Genomic DNA, 17,003 nt, shown 5'->3' with positions numbered 1-17,003 from the left:
AGGGAAATTTAAAGTACACAGTGGTGGGAGTGGGAGTCCTGCATATATATAAGTACCCAGATGTGTTGCCTACTTCCGGTGCCAATTTCAAGTTGACTGTTGTAGTCATTGAGTATCAGTGATTGTTCATGTAGAATGTGTTGTGTAATAGCATATCATGTAAAAAAACATTGATCAAAGTTATGTGATCTGGTTTTGTGTCCATTTAAAAAAATCAGCTTCTGAAAAGTACAAAATGTAGAAAGAAGCATTCAGTAAAGTGTATATCACTCGCAACATGTCTTCATTAACATGCCACATTTTTGGCAGGATGAGAGCATGGAAGACATTAACGAGAATGCGTTGAATCAGCACATCAATTAATGTCATAATGGTGTTCAAAGCAAGCATCATCATAGAAGATTGTTGTATTGGTGGGTAAAGCTAGGGAAACTGCTGCTACCATCTCAAAAAGCAGTGCAGACAATATTCTGATGGGGATGCATATGAAACATGATGCATGTCGTTGGGATCTGCAGCTCTTAATGTTTGACCGAATGAAGTACCAAATATTCATCTGCGAAGAATTGTTGACTTGCTACAAGAAGAAATGAAGAACACTTTTTGCATAATGTGGTAACCACTGAAGAGTCCTGGATGTTCCATTATGACCCTGACATAAAACAACAAAGCTTCCAATGGAACTCAACTTTTTCACCATCTGCAAAAAAAAAGCATAGCTGCATGCAGTGGGGGTAGTCATAATGATCATCTAATTTGATCATGAAGGAATCATTTATCAACATCAGGTACTAACAGGAATGACTGTATATATTCTCTAGTATATCAATGTGTTGAAGACTCGCTTCCAAATGCGCTGGAAAAAATTGAAGAACTTCTGTTGGATCACAATAATGCATGCCTTCATGTCGTTGGAAGCAGTGCGTTACACTTAAACAAAAATATTTTGAAAAGGAACATGAAAATTTAGATTCAGAATAAACTTGTTCATTACTTTTTGAGCTGCCCTTGTAATTACATAACAGTATTAATATTTTTTAATGTATCCCTGTTATCATAGTTATATACATCCATGGGAATACTGGCTTAAAAAAATTAAATAGCTATCAATATTTTTGAACAGGATCTAATATTTTTATACCTTTTGCTTAATAAAGTCCAGCTGAGTAATAAAATTTAAAATCTGTGTGATAATTGTTTTGTTCGGATACATTTTTGTGTCTAAATTAGTCATGAGAAAATCTTTGGATAAAATGTCTTTTTTAAGTTCTCCAGGGAATGTTTGTGCAGTTAATTATTATTTAATAATAATACCAGTCTTAAATTGAACATACAAACTAACATGTAAATTGAACTGAGCAAGGAATTTTTTGCTTAAAGAAATATAATTTACATTTATCTAAACTAAACAACAAAAAGCTATTTTATAACAAAGCAATATTTTATAAAAAAAAAAAAACGTGGTGAAATTTTATAACATTATTAACTCATCCAACAACAGAGTCCTTGAAATAATTTGCACATGTAATAACAATTATAATTCTTATCATTATCAAAATTGTTTTTAAATAAGCAAAAACAATAACGAAGCCAAACGTAAGCATGTATCACATTCTTCTTTTATAGAATTTTAAATAAATAAACCATCCCCCCTACTTCAGTAAATGTTTGGCTTTTCAAGATTTATGCAGAATATGATAAGGTGATAAGGAACATCTGTGCAGTAATGATATGTGACAATTCTGTACATATTGACACTTAGAAGAATTTCACACAGACATCCAGTTTACATATACAAAAATATGACAAAGATTTGACCTAGTGCTGTTATTCAAATAAAACTAGATAAATATAATATAATAAGCCAGCCTCGGTGGCGTGAGCTGTAGCATCTCGGCCTTTCACCCAGAGATCCTAGGTTTGAATCCTGGTCAGACATGGCATTTTTACACATAAGCTACAAACCATTCATCTTATCCTCTGTGCTTTGTGGAATGAATTGCTTGACAGCGGACCCGGAGGTAAAAAAAAGGTACACAAATGGTCTGTCTATATCTACTGAGTTACTACTATAATATATAGAATTGTCACTGTGTGAAACTGGTCACAATATAATAATAATAAGTAAGTGAATTAACTGAGTAAAAAAGAGCAAACAGAAAGGACTGATTCTTTTAATATTCAATATTACTGTTGATCTTAGAAAATTTTCATTTGCCATACCCCCAATTTAAGTTTAATCTTTATCTTTACAATTCCTTTTTTAATGCAATAAGGATTTAATCATCAGAAGGATAACAGCAATTTAGCAGGTAAATATCAACTCATTTTCATACTTGAGCCAGCTATCAAAAAGCTGGAAAACTGAAACTGATGCAGCTCTTCCTTACATTATTATAATTATGACCACTATAACTGGCTTATCTACTTATGAAACAGCTATTCAGCATTATTACTGTACTAATCCTAAAATATATAATTATTATAAAAACAAAAGAAAATCAAACCTTTCATGAGGTAATGGAGGATAAATGGTCTTACATATTCTTTGAAAAAGCAATAAATAATCTGCCATTACTTACATTATGTTCACCATTATGGTTGCTGTATGTATCAAGAAAAACAGCTAGACCATAGAAGTAATCCATATATCCAAACACAGCTCCAGGTTTCATTCTATCCTTTGCATACCAAATTGCCATTCCATCACCAAACAGATCTTTACCATGTCCATGAACCTTGAAATGTACTTGAAGTTCCCAATTTCTAACATAACATGGCTGTAAACAAAAAAGAAGTACGTAGTTCTATAATTCACACAACGTATAATTTAATAGAGGTTTAAATAATTTCAGCACATCATGAACAAACAAGTACTTAAAAGTCTGAATATGATGCGAGTAGTTTTAATACGGCGCCAAAAGTTTTATTAACTACAAAATTTTTGAAAACTAATTTACAGAAAACCTAGGTTTACCTTAGTATAGTAAGTAAACTGAATTTGTTTGAAAACCAGTTTTCAAAAATACTAGGTTTACTTAGTGTACTATTTACTAAAGTGACATGGCTAATTATCTTAAAATTATAAATTTTTAAATTGATTAATTGGTTTATAAATCATATCTTAAATTGGTTGTTACCAGTGAGAGAGAATGATAATTAATTAAAGCAGCATGAAATACAAAAGTAAAGTAAAGATACGAAAAAAGTATTTGATAACTACATTTACGATTACTTCCTACCTTAAAAATAAAAAAATTGGTACGCTATTAAATATCAATAATTTTTTATAGCAAGAATGAGTGTATGTGAGTCTCTTATATTTTATAATTCCTTTCTATTTTCAGGAAATACATCAAAATTTACCAAAAACTGAGACCTCAGTGACAGTGAAAAAAGAATAACAAAAGAGTAATATGTCCCTTAACAATAACTAAGACAATATTAGTTCACTTTAGATGCATAATAATTAAGCATAATTCTATTTTTGATGAGTTTTTTTTTAATTATTTTTTGTTAACAACATTTATATTTATAATTCTGTAGAAAAATTTGTTTTTTTTTTAATCTAGAAGTAACAACAGGCTTACATCAAATTACAGTTACATTATGGTAGAAATTTTATAGGACATGAAATAAAAACTTGATCATGATTTGAACATAGAACAGAGATAATAATAATAATGCTAGACACAACCAATTTGTCATTAATTTTATTTAATTCACATTAGAAAAATCCAACAAATTATTTTTTAATGGAGTGGGTATGTGAAGGCTGGACGGGCGAGTGGATGAAGCTGTAAAAAATTCGATTTAAATATCGATTAATTATTTTATTACAAATTTTTAAAGTTATGAGTTGTATTAACTCCTTATCCCAATAAATTAATTACTATTTCTTTTAGTATTTTGATACTGTTATTTGCTTTTCCAGCTTTTGTTAGTTATCTTGGGAGTCTTCTTTATATATACATATTACACTTAATATAATTTTGTTATTTAATACACCTTTTTTTGTGATTACTGTGTACTGCATTACCAGAGTCTACTGGTATCTTTCTGTTCCATTTGGCACAGACAGGGAAAGTTTTGGTATGAGTTTTCAACATTTTATAATAAATACTAACTATACGATTTTATAATATTTGAGAGAAACTAACTATAATTTAAACATTTACTTATGAACATTATTGTTTTAATTTATTTTAAAATTCTAAATAACTATTTTTTATCACTTTATAGTTACACAGGTGAAAATCTTCATCTGAGACTCACCTATGACGTGAATTTGGCACATGCTTGAATTTAATGAGATAAAAACTTCTCTAAGTATTTCAGAAAGATCCTGAGTAAATCCTGGGGAAGTTCATCCTGGATAATAACTGTATCTGATGGTTGATGATAACTGTATCTTCCTTTACACTTGAAACGTTTCAAGGAGTAGCAGCAAGCTTGTAACAGAGCAGTGAACTAAGGTAAAAAGGCTGATTACTGACTGTTGATGGGGACATTAATGTAGTAAAATGGACCAATAAGTTCCAAGAAATGCTCTTCATAAACAGCAAATACTATCCCTGATGGTAAGGGTGAGGATGGAATCTGACTCCTTAAAACTGAACTAACTTGCTAAGGTATGGTAAAACTGAGAGAAGAGTTCCTACTGGTCCTCCAGGTTGGGGGTTGGTCATACTGTTGACAACTCTAAACCAGAAAAAACCTTGCTATTCATTCAAAGGAAGAGCCTCAGATACAACTGGGAAAATGATAAAAACTGAATGATACAATTATGGCTTCATGGAATGTATGAACAATGATGAAACCAGGAAAAATGAAAGAGATAGTGAATGAAATGTTTGAATATTAACTGTATCTCATAGCACTACAAGAGATATGATGGCAGGGATTGGGAAGAATAAAAATAAAATAAATTTAGCCATTCAGTAGTGTTTCCAATTCCTTGGAATTTTCCTGACAGGTTTTACAGGTGGTTTGCCATTGCCTTTCCAATGTGGTTAACTGAAACCAAACCACCAAAGAACACCGGTATCCATAGTCTAGTATTCAAATCCATATAAAAGCAACTGCCTTTATGAGGAATCGAACCTCAGAACTCTCAACTTTGAAAATCAGCTGATTTTGTGATGAGTTTAACCACTAGACTAACCCACAGGTTAGTCGAATGGGAAAGAACAGATAAGCAATAATAGAGAATAATTTACAGTGGGCCACGTAGAAAGATCTGAGCTGTTAGGTGCTGAATTTCTGTTGAAGAGAAAAATGAGAACTGTTTGTTGAATATAAAGATATAAGCGACAGAATTAGATTTAATGGGAAGTTCAGAAACACATAAGTAAATATAGTGCATTCACCAACGGAAGGAATAAGAAAACAAAGAACAGATTCTATGATTTTCTGGAAGAGGTGGGTAATAAAATTCCAAGTTATGGTGCCATTATTATACATTATATAGGGTAACTTTAATGCAAAAGTTGCACAGAAGGAATGTCTAAGGCTGGCAATGGATGTACCCTCATTATACAGTGTTTAATAATCTGCTGTTGGAAATAGATTATTTAAAAGAAGTACCACTTTTCCACATACAGCCATTAACCACTTAGTAATGAATAAACCATCACACCATTATCACATTATTTAGTAATGTACGTAAAGTAACAAGAGTCAAAAAGAGTTATGAAGAGCCAATTAAAATGTAACTGAATGAGGACGGTTATGAGAATCGTGAAGACATGGAAAAAGAATGGCAAACCATATATAATACTACAGAATGAGGACTGATTTGAAGAGGAGTGTGCTGAGGTTATAAGGAGAAAGAATAATACAGGGAAATTAGGGCACACTGCGAGCAATACAAACAATTAAAAAGGGAGGCCAACAGACTATGTAATCAAAAGACGAGAGAAATGATAAAGAATAAAATCAAAGAAACAACAATTATAATCAAAATGAAGGAAGAAAGTTTTACAGAGCAGTAGACAGGATGAGAAAAGGATTCCAGCCTAGGATGGTTGGTTGTAGGGATAGGGGTGGAAGGATGGTTGGTAAGAAAGATAGAATAATAAGAGTTGTGTGCAGCAATTTAGAGAATTATTAAATGGGCTGGAGGATTATAGGGATGATGAAGTAAGGTTGGAGCAAGAGATAAAGAGGGATGCCTGGGTGAACCATCTTCAGTATGTGAAATAGCGAAGGGTATAAAAAGTATAAAAAATAAAAAGCCACCAGAAGATAACATTATTAGTGAGTTTTACAAATATGGGGGCGGGACAGTGTCACAGGGCCTCACATACTTTTAGACTGATAAAAAAAATATGGAAAGAAGAAAGCATGACAGCTATTTACAATGGTTGTAAATTGTCTTCATATTTACAAGGGGAACAAATAAGAGTGTGAAAATTATCAAGGAATAACTTTGCAAATAAAATATAAACTAGTTGTATTAATGAAAGACTCAGGGAAATTATGAAGAAGATTAATGGTGAATGTAAGTTTGGACTTCAGTCAGAGGTACAGTGGATCACATATTTGTTATTAGGCAGACAATGAGAAAGCATAACAATATGGGCTGGCTATGCACTGCGTATGCTCTTTTAGTAGACTTGACTTTCAAAAAGCTTTCGAATAGTCTGAATAGGAAGAGACTATGAAGACATAAAAGATAGGGGAATTTCGAAGAAGTTCTTTAGATTAATTAAAATGACAATGAACATAACAAAATCAAAAGTAAAAATTGAAGTAAAAGTTGGTGAAGGATTTGAATTTGACAGGGAGGATAGTCAGTAGTGTTATTTATCCTCGTCCTACATAATATTGTAAAACACCTGGATTAGAGGGGTACAATTTTCAGTATGACTAGTAGGATTCGTGAATTTTCAGATGACATTCTCATTTGACCGGTCAAAGGAAAGATTAAGGGAAGTGTATAGGGTAGGACACTTGAGTAAAGCATCAAATGGTGCTGTCATATCAGAAGCTAGGAGGCAGAATCAAAATCTGATTGTTGGTGAAAAGTCTTTGAAGGAGTTATTAGCTTTAAATACTTGGGGAGTGTAGTTAGTATTGCAGCTAAGTTGGGTAGTACAGTAAAGGAAAAAGTATAAAAGTTATAAATGATCAAACAGGGTGAAGGCTGGACAAGGATGATAATTAGCTTGAAGTTTGGGTAACTTTGAAACATTTGAGTTCAGCTTAAAGCCTAATCTCCACATGCTATTTGTAACATTTCATATGTTTTCATAAAGGATTTCCCTAATTTAATATGAAATTTCACATTAATTCATTGCTCATGAAAATTAGTCATTTTAAATACAATAAAAAATCATATGACAATACTAAATGACGTAAAAAGGTGTAGTATGACTAAAGAGTATTATACACTGTGACTGCTACTCAATGTTACTACTAGGTTGAACCACATTTACACACTCTATTAGTTCATTGCCCAATCAGTTGGATAATGTAAAACGTTTGGGAACTTCATGGACAAACCTCATACTTTAAAATTACAGTATACAGGAAACATCCAAAAAGTAAAAAAAGTAAAAAATTTAGTTGTGCAATATAATTACTTTGAAGGTTGGGCTGTTTTAATTTGGCTACTCCAAAATAACAAAGGTACTTCAAAGATAAATACAAACTGATTTTCAAACATTTCTAATGAACTTAACTTTTTTGTTTGAATTTAGTGGTTTGGACCACTAAACCATTTTGCTGTTGTACCTTAGATATGAAAATAACACCTTTATTACAAAAACTTTCTAACCCACTATACAACAAGAATGAACTAGTAGCGATACATTAAAAAAATACAGGAAAATATGGCTTCAAAGTTTGTTTTTTTATGCACACTACACTTGTATTATTTTAATAATGAATAAAATTGTTTAACCTCATTGTCTCACTCAGTGTAATCTGTTGTGTCTTCTTTAACTTGAACAAAACAACTGGTCCTAGTCACTTAGCATTAAATAATTACTAATAATACATTCATTTATGTAAATTATGTTAACATAAATTTGGTTTTATACTTCATGAATGGTTTATCCTACAATCAAGAAATTCACATGATCTGTTCCACTTTATAGTAAAATGGATGAGGAGAAGGAAAATATTGTTGGGGTGCTGTATCTTAAAGTAACTGGGTTTTATGAAAATTTTAATTCTTAATACATGTTTTTGGATTTTAAAAAAAGTGACAGAAAATCAAACTGATAAGTAACAAACTGAATAATGATAAATAAACATCACTGAAATCTTCAATCCATAATAAAGTATAGAAGGCAATACAACAGCCTTAAAAAAAATTATAATGTTTCTCTATTTAGCACATACCAATAATGGTCTACCTGTTTTATCAATAGGGTGATTTTACTACTGGTATAAAAAATAAATGTAGAATTTTTTTTATAATATTAAGATTGTAATTTTCAATTTTATTTTACAGGTAAGGTTAATTTTTGGTGTTATTTAAATATTAGGAAATTTCAGCAAAATTGTTTTTAGTTTTTTTTTCAAAAAAAAAGACTAAAAACTCTCAGGGTCACTCCATGTCAGATAACCTAGTAAAGGATTATTTTGGGCATTCTTGTCTCAAGTTTTACTCTTTTTTAAATTTATCTGTAAAATATACTAAAATCTAACTAATTTTTTTTCATTTACTTGATCCAGTAGGTCTTATATTAATTTGCCAAAAGTACAAAAAGTCGAAAATTTTATGTAATGGTTAATTACAAAAATACATGTACTTCTGAATCAATGGTGTTAATTAAAAAGTTCTGCATTAGCTCACTTATGAGGCTTTGATTTTACATGTGACTCAAATAGTTTAAAATAAATAATTTGTTTAGTCTTAAATAACTTAATATAATCTGACAGAAATCAGCATATACGCTTTAAAAAATGCCCTAACAATTTTTATCAAAAAGTTTCGTCTTAATTAAAACTATTACTAAGTGCTAGCTATGCATAGTTTAAGCATTCCGCTTAAAACAAATACACAGTTAAATAATCATATAATATATAGTTTATACAATCCATCTAAAAGCGGGTAGTGGAAGAAGTTGAACAGTAACCAAAACATTCTGGAAAATTTTGTCTCAAATATTAAAATTAAATATCAGAATAATTTTCCTATTTGGGTTATTCCGTGTTAATTCAACAAGGCCCACAACCTAACCAACTGGGATTTTCATGAAATTTGGAATTAATTGTTAATAGAGTTATGCAAAAATACTGAATTTCAGATCTCTATATAAACCGTTTTGTTTTTAGAGCCCTTCAAATTTGCTGGAAAATGGCAAATTTTGGCTTGCAGCAGCAGTGTTAGATCTACGTACTTTGTTATTCATTAAAGTAGAATGATAAACCTGGTCTTATTTTAAAGCTTATTTGATGCTCTTTCTTACGATACACAACAAGCACATGTTTACACAAATTTTGATTTCAAGGTCTTCCCTTTGACCTTGAATTTCAGAAAAAACAGGTCTTCAATATTTTAAGAAACAATATATGTTATTTGTTGTTATACTATCAAGCAGTTGAAAAAATTTGAAACTGGGACTGCTTTAGAATCAGGAGATAGAAAATAGAATGTGTATCAATGTTTTAGCATAATTTACTTTTTTTTTTAAATTTCTAATTGGTTTTATTTTATAACAAGACTGCAATGAATATTAATTAAGTCAAAAAGAGGTTGAAAATCATTACATTTTATGCTTAAAAGTGAAATTAAGTTTACAATTTTAAGCAAAACAATAAATCTCATACGTTTTTAAATGATCTAAAAAACTTAAGTGTAAAACATAATTACGTATAAAATATAATTCTCAAGAGTAACAACTTCTCCTAACACAAGATGCTAAAATAATATAAATAATAATTGTGCGACTAACAATTAAAGTATAATAATGCATGTCTTTAAATAATTACAGTTATAGCATTTATTATTTGGACATTTTGAACATCTTAAAATCTTATACAAAAACTAAAAATATGACCATCTTAAAATATACAAAAACTAAGGCAAATCAATAAAAATGTCAAAACGTTTTATACATTCTTAAATTAACCGTTTCATTCCAGTAGCTGTTATTTTAAATAAATATTTTAATTTGTATTAATTTTAACAATAGTCTTATAAAAAAAAAAATACATCAATAACACTTATGTACTGATTAATCCTAATGTACCAATTAATTTTTCAAAGTAATGTAAAAAAAAAACTAATTTTTTATAATAATGATTTAATGACCTCTCAATATCCTGATTGAGCCACCAAACTGCGATAATATTTTAGATAAATCATTAAATTACCCATTTCTTCATATGCATTTTTTATTTCACCACCTGCTGAAGTGGTCCTACCACTAATTTAGACCTGATACACTGTCACTTGCTAGCATGTAGATTTGATTACTAAATAATAAACCTGATAAAAAGCAGAAAGAATAGAAAATGAGGAAAATTTTAACATACATTACTAGCATGGGAAACAATAACTGTTATACTTTAATGAAAAAAGAAAACAACAATGTACATACCAATGAGTTCCACAAAGCTCCTTGCAGACTTTGATCATCCTTTGTCAACCTAACATGGTTATGTGTAACCATAGTACTGCCCATAAAGTCCCAATTGGGTATTATTACTCCAACACCTACAACAGAAAGTAAATAAATATTTGGCAATTGAGTATGACTAACTTGAATATACGTAAATGTATGAACAATAAGTGCATGTGATATCACAGTATATACATAAGACATGTTTTGCTAAGGCAAACACACACTTCCACATGGGTGCCTGTGATTACATCATCAAATTAATCAGAAAGTCATATATATCTCAAATAGATCAGTCCTTAGACTTAGTATCAGTACACTGTTGACTGCTAACTTCCTGCAGCTACAGTGTCCATTGTTAGTAACTGCCAAAAAGGCTCACATAGCCTTTTACTTCTTCTAATAATGAAAATGTAGCAACATTTAGGAAGAATGGGCAGGCAGGAGTAGGTTTCATAATGAACAAGAAGATAGAGAAGAGAGTAGAGTATTTCAAAATACATAGTGATAGAATCATTGTAATAAGGATAAAATCAAAATCTAAACTGACAACCATTGTTAACATCTATATTCCTACAAGCGCCCATGATGATGATGAAGTAGAGTGTGAAAACGAAATAATTGACGAAGCAATTAAACACATAAAAGGGGATGAAAATTTAATAATAGTTGGAGATTGGAATGCAAGCATTGGAAAAGGCAAGGAAGAAAATATAGTGGGTGAATATGGGCTAGACAAAAGGAATGAAAGAGGGGAGCAACTCATAGAGTTTTGTACGAAGTATAATTTAATAATTGCCAACACCCAGATTAAAAATCATAATAGAAGAATATACACATGGAAAAAGCCAGGTGATACTCCAAGGTATCAGATAAATTATATCATGGTTAAGCAAAGATTTAGAAATCAATTCGTCGACTGCAAAATTTACCCCGGAGGAGACATTGATAGCAACCATAATTTAGTGATAATGAAATGTAAATTGGGATTTAAAAATCTGAAGAAAAGATGTCAGATGAATCTGTGGAATTTAGAGAAGCTTGAGGAAGAGGAGGTAAAGAAGAATTTTGAGGAGGTCATCACAAGAGGTCTGAGTAAAAAAATATAAGGTAGAAAAAGTAGAAGAAGAACAGGAGAATGTTGAAAAGGAAATTCTTAAATCAGCAGAAGCGAACTTAGGCGGAACAAAGAGAACTTAGGTTGGTAGAAAACCTTGGAAATCAGAGGATATATTGCAGCTGATGGATGTACGTACAAAATATAAGAATGCTAATAATGAAGAAAGTAAAAGGAAGTATCGGCAATTAAGAAATACTATAAACAGGAAGTGAAAACTAGCGAAACAAGAGTGGATTAAAGGAAAGTGCTGAGAAGTGGAAAGAGAAATGATCATTGGTAAAATAAACGAACCATGCAGGAAAGTTAAGGAAAATTTTGGGGCCATAAATTAAAATTTGATAATGTGTTAAAGAAAAAAAGTACACACATTTATAATACAAAAGAAAAGGTCGATAGGTGGTGGAATATATTGAAGAGTTATGCAAAGGAAATGAATTAGAAACTGGTGTTACACAGGAAGAAGAGGAAGTAAAAGAAAATGAAAAGAGACATACAATACTGAGACCTGAATTTAATAGAGCATTAAAAGACTTGAATGACAGAAAGGATCGTGGGATAGATGGGATACCTGCAGAATTACTATGCAGCACAGGTGAGGAAGCAATAAATAAATTATTCAGACTGGTGTGTAATATTTACGAAAAAGGAGAAGTTTCATCAGATTTCAAAAACAGTGTTATTGTCATGATACCAAAGAAAGCACGAGCAGATAAATGTGAAGAATACAGAACAATTAGCTTAACTAGTCATGCATCAAAAATCTTAACTAGAATTCTGTACAGAAGAATTGAGAGGAGAGTGGAAGAAGTGTTAGGAGAAAATCAATTTGATTTCATGAAAATTATAGGGACAAGGGAAGCAATTTTAGCGCTCAGATTAATAGTAGAAGGAAGATTAAAGAAAAACAAACCAACATACTTGGCATTTACAGACCTAGAAAAGGCATTCGATAACGCAGACTGGAATAAAATGTTTAGCATTTTAAAAAAATTAGGGTTTGAGTACAGAGACAGAAGAACAATTGCTAACATTTACAGGAACCAAACAGCAACAGTAATAATTGAAGAACATAAGAAAGAAGCCGTAATAAAAAAGGGAGTACGACAAGGATGATCCCAATCCCCGTTACTTTTTAATCTTTACATATAAGTAGCAGTTAAGGTGTTAAAGAACAATTTAGATCTGGAGTAACAGCACAAGATGAAAAGATAAAGATGCTACGACTTGCTGATGATATAGTAATTCTAGCTGAGAGTAAAAAAGATTTTGAAGAAACAATGAATGGAAGGATGAAGTCCTACACAATAATTGCTGCATGAAAATTAACAAGAACAGTAATGAAATGTTGTAGAAATAATGTAGATGAACCAATGAATATAAAAATAGGAAGAGAAAGGTTATGGAGGTAGCAGAATTTTGGTATTTGGGAAAAAGAATTACTAAAGATGGACGAAGCAGGACCAGTATAAAATGCCAAATAACACAGACAAAACAAGCTTTCAGTCAGAAATATAATTTGCTTCCATCAAAAATTAATTTAAATATCAGGAAAACATTTTTGAAACTATATGTTTGGAACGTAGCTTTATATGTTAGTGAAACTTGGACGATTGGAGTATCTGAGAAGAAAAGATTAGAAGCTTTTGAAATGTGGTGCTGTAGGAGAATGTTAAAAATCAGATGGGTGGATAGTTACAAATGAAGAGATAGGCCAAATATTAAGACATCCTGGAATAGTCGCTTTTAATATTGGAGAGACAGGTAGAAGGAAACAATTGTGCAGGCAGGCAACATTTGGAATATGTAAAACAATGTTAGCGATGTAGGATGTATACCAACATGAAATGACTAGCACTAGATAGGGAATCTTGGAGAGCTGTATCAAACCAGTCAAATGACTGAAGACAAAAAGAAAAAAAGGAATATGTGTCCTTGGTATTAAGTTTCAACTAAGTGAACTTTGAGTTTCTCCAAATCTGTTTTTGGGTATCAAAACAGGTCAAAAATAATTTTTATTATTTCATAATCTAATACATATTTCATTAATAGATATTCTACTAAATTTTGATTTGAAAATCAAATATATATACATACTAGCTGTACCCGCCACGCTTCGCTGTGGCACATTGTGGTTGCATGGATGAGAAATGGGAAACAAAACAAAGCATACGTTTCATAGAAGTTTAATTTTGCAATAATTGTGGATATACAATATTTTTTTGTTATCCACTGTCTGCGTAGATATAAAGGCTATCTGGTTTGCCGACTCGGGAACACGCAAATACAGTTGTCCATGTGAGAAGCAATCTGCATCTAAATCTAAACCACATAATTCTAAAGATTGACCTTGGGCTTTATTGATTGTGATTGCAAATGCCAATCGAATTGGGAATTGCAATCTTTTAAATTGAAATGGTGTATCGGTTGGGATCATGGGTATTTGAGGAATGAGGACATCTTCACCTTTGAAAGGCCCCGTTAAAATCATTGCTTCCACTACGTTATTCATCAATTTCTTAACTGCAAGTCGCGTGCCGTAGCAGAGTTTTAGCTGATTAATATTCTGCAACAGTTTAATTGGCACACCTATTTTCAATTTTAATATGTGTGGTAGCATCCCTGGCAGATCAAGTGAGTTTAAAAATTTCGTTGCATAATTAACTACTTCATCTGCTTCCACAACGGTGTCTATCGACTTATATGTAATTTCCTCACTTTGAATGCTGGATTGAATAACATTATTAAGTTGATAGACATCTTTATTCTTTGCGGCAAGATTAGCTGGTTCACTGAGCCAATCGTGATTTCTATGATTAATTTGAATACTTTTTCGATCAGTTCTTTTTTCGATGTAACTAAATTACAAAAATTATCAGAAAATGATATTCGTCTAGACGTCTCATCGACTGGCAGCTGTCCGTTTCCAATGTCCAGTAACTGTCGTGAGAATACCTCAGCTGATGGATCATTCTGCAACTGGACACGCATATTCGTAGTCAACTGCAATGTACGTACGTGTCGCCACAGTGTCGAATATTTCAGGGAAGCATTTATTTCTTCTGCTGGTGTCGATCGAGAAATTACAGGCAATGTTTGCCTAAAATCTCCTGCGAGCAATATCAAAGCATTCCCAAATGGTTGAACGTTTCCACGCAAATCTCGTAACGATCCATCAAGAGCTTTAAGCGATTTTTTATGTGCCATCGTGCATTCATCCCAAAAAACAATGAGTTTAGTTTACATTTTTGTAATACTTTTCCCATTCAGGATGCTTTGGAAATATTGCACGTGGGAGTCTCGATGATATGCATGTTTAATGGCAACTTCAGAGCTGAATGCACAGTCCTTCCACCTGGTAACAATGCCGCAGCTATTCCAGACAAAGCAAGAGCTAAGGCTATGTCATTTTTTGATCGAACCATTGCTAGAATCAATCTAATGAGGAATGTTTTCCCAGTTCCTGCTGCGCATCCAAAATGAAGGTCCCCTCAACTCCGTCATTTATCATTTGCATTATACGATCATAAATGCCTTTCTGTTCACGCGTTAATTTGGGAATGTTTGATTGAACATATGACTGAAGATCACCAATGTTGTAACTCTGTTCACGACGTAAATCCACACCAAATGAAGCAATCGCAGCTCAGGTGGGTGCTGGCATTCCCAATTGACTAAGAACTTTATTTGCATTAGCTAAGCACTTGTCTTCAATATTTATCAATGTTTCGTTGTAAATGCCTTCTGTAAATTCAGACAAAAGTGAATATTTAACCTAACAAAGGATTTTTTGGTCATTATGTAGAGATATTATTTTCTGTGTATTTGGTTATTTCGACTTTTTTTGTTTGCATAGTCTTAAGTCCATCTGGCAATAAGAAAGTTGGGTGTTTTAATTTATTTACTGTAAGTCATCCTTCTTGGTGGCTTTTCTTTTTGTTTTGGTGATTTTTTTTGGTTTTTTTAAAAATAAAATACAGATGTTTTAGCTGTTAAATATAATTCAAAAACATTTGTTACTTAATCAGTTGTGATTTTGTTTACAATGGCAACGGCCATACGGGCTCTTTGTGATTGGTCGTTGTGTTTGACAGCGGCCATCTTGCTTTGATCTGATTGGTTTTCCTTTGTTTACATTTCCATCTGATTTATTAGCCTCTTATTTATTAAAAAACTGTACAAATTAAAAATAGATAGATAGATTTATTAAAGATAGATGAAAACAATCTTTGATGCGGGTTATATATCGTGCTAAATTTTTTTATCGTGTTTTTCTTTTAAAAATAAAATACAGATGTTTTAGCTGTTAAATATAATTCAAAGAAATTTTGTCGTTGAGTTTGACAGCGGCCATCTTGCATTGATCTGATTGGTTTTCCTTTGTTTACATTTCCAAATTAAAAATGTACAAATTAAAAATAGATAGATAGATTTATTAAAAATAGATGAAAACAATCTTTGATGCGGGTTATATATCGTCCTAAAATTTGAGCTCAATCGGTGCAGAACATTTTGAGTTTTTGAAGCATACACAAACGAACTTAATATTTTTATATATATGGATATATGAAAATCTATTTAATATACAGAATGAACCAGAATTGTACTTAACTCAGACAGATCATAAAAATAAAGGAGAGTTATACTAAGTGGTTTGATCTAAAAATAGGATTAAGTAGTGCTGCCTATCACCAATGTGGTTTGGTAAGTTGAGTAAGTGATTCCGTAAGGGAAATATGTGTTGTAGGTTACTCTGCTATTTAGTGGTTTTGGGCGGGGTTTTTCGGGGTTTTTTTTTGGGATACGGACGTTGGCGATTGTGGTTTGAATTACTGTGGACACGTTCATTAAGTTTTTCGAGTTTTTGGATAACGGACGACTTTTTTACTTAGGTTTTCTCGGGATAGATCTTACTGCCTTAGGTAATAGGAACTATATTCAATAGTGTCACTGTTGTACGTGCTTGGACAAGACAGTTGCTTATTAGTATAGAAGTGACGTCAGTTCAACTTGGAAAATTTACATCAAGCTCAGGTGATTGAAATATTCTCCTATGAAATAGTCGTAGCCTCTATTATAAGGGGAACTCTATCCCACTGTAACTCCATTGTTTCTTCGAATCCTGCCGAACCACTTCGGATCTATCCCGTAAGTGTTGTGGCTGGAGACATAGTTAAGAATGACTCAGTCATCATAAAACGAGAACAGTCCGTGAGTCACGAAAGTAGATATATTATATACTACGAAACAAACAAAGGAGAAGAAAATGCGGCATTGACAATACTAAAAGCTATGAGAAAAATACCTGA

At 31.8% G+C, this 17,003-nt stretch overlaps 1 protein-coding gene across 1 annotated transcript in view; it reads right to left on the bottom strand.

The window, feature by feature from the left end:
* Nucleotides 1–17,003, bottom strand: part of LOC142330576 (vesicular integral-membrane protein VIP36) — a 59,303-nt gene that overhangs the window by 23,383 nt on the left and 18,917 nt on the right. The window contains exons 2-3 of the mRNA XM_075375961.1: nucleotides 10,557–10,672; nucleotides 2,583–2,780 (exon numbers count right to left, since the gene is read on the bottom strand). Of these exons, the coding sequence (XP_075232076.1) occupies nucleotides 2,583–2,780; nucleotides 10,557–10,672 (314 nt within the window). The remainder of the gene's footprint in view (nucleotides 1–2,582; nucleotides 2,781–10,556; nucleotides 10,673–17,003) is intronic.

Source organism: Lycorma delicatula, chromosome 1 (genome assembly GCF_047948215.1).
Source record: "Lycorma delicatula isolate Av1 chromosome 1, ASM4794821v1, whole genome shotgun sequence".
NCBI classification, from domain to species: domain Eukaryota; kingdom Metazoa; phylum Arthropoda; class Insecta; order Hemiptera; family Fulgoridae; genus Lycorma; species Lycorma delicatula.
This window is presented reverse-complemented; position numbering and strand designations above follow the sequence as displayed.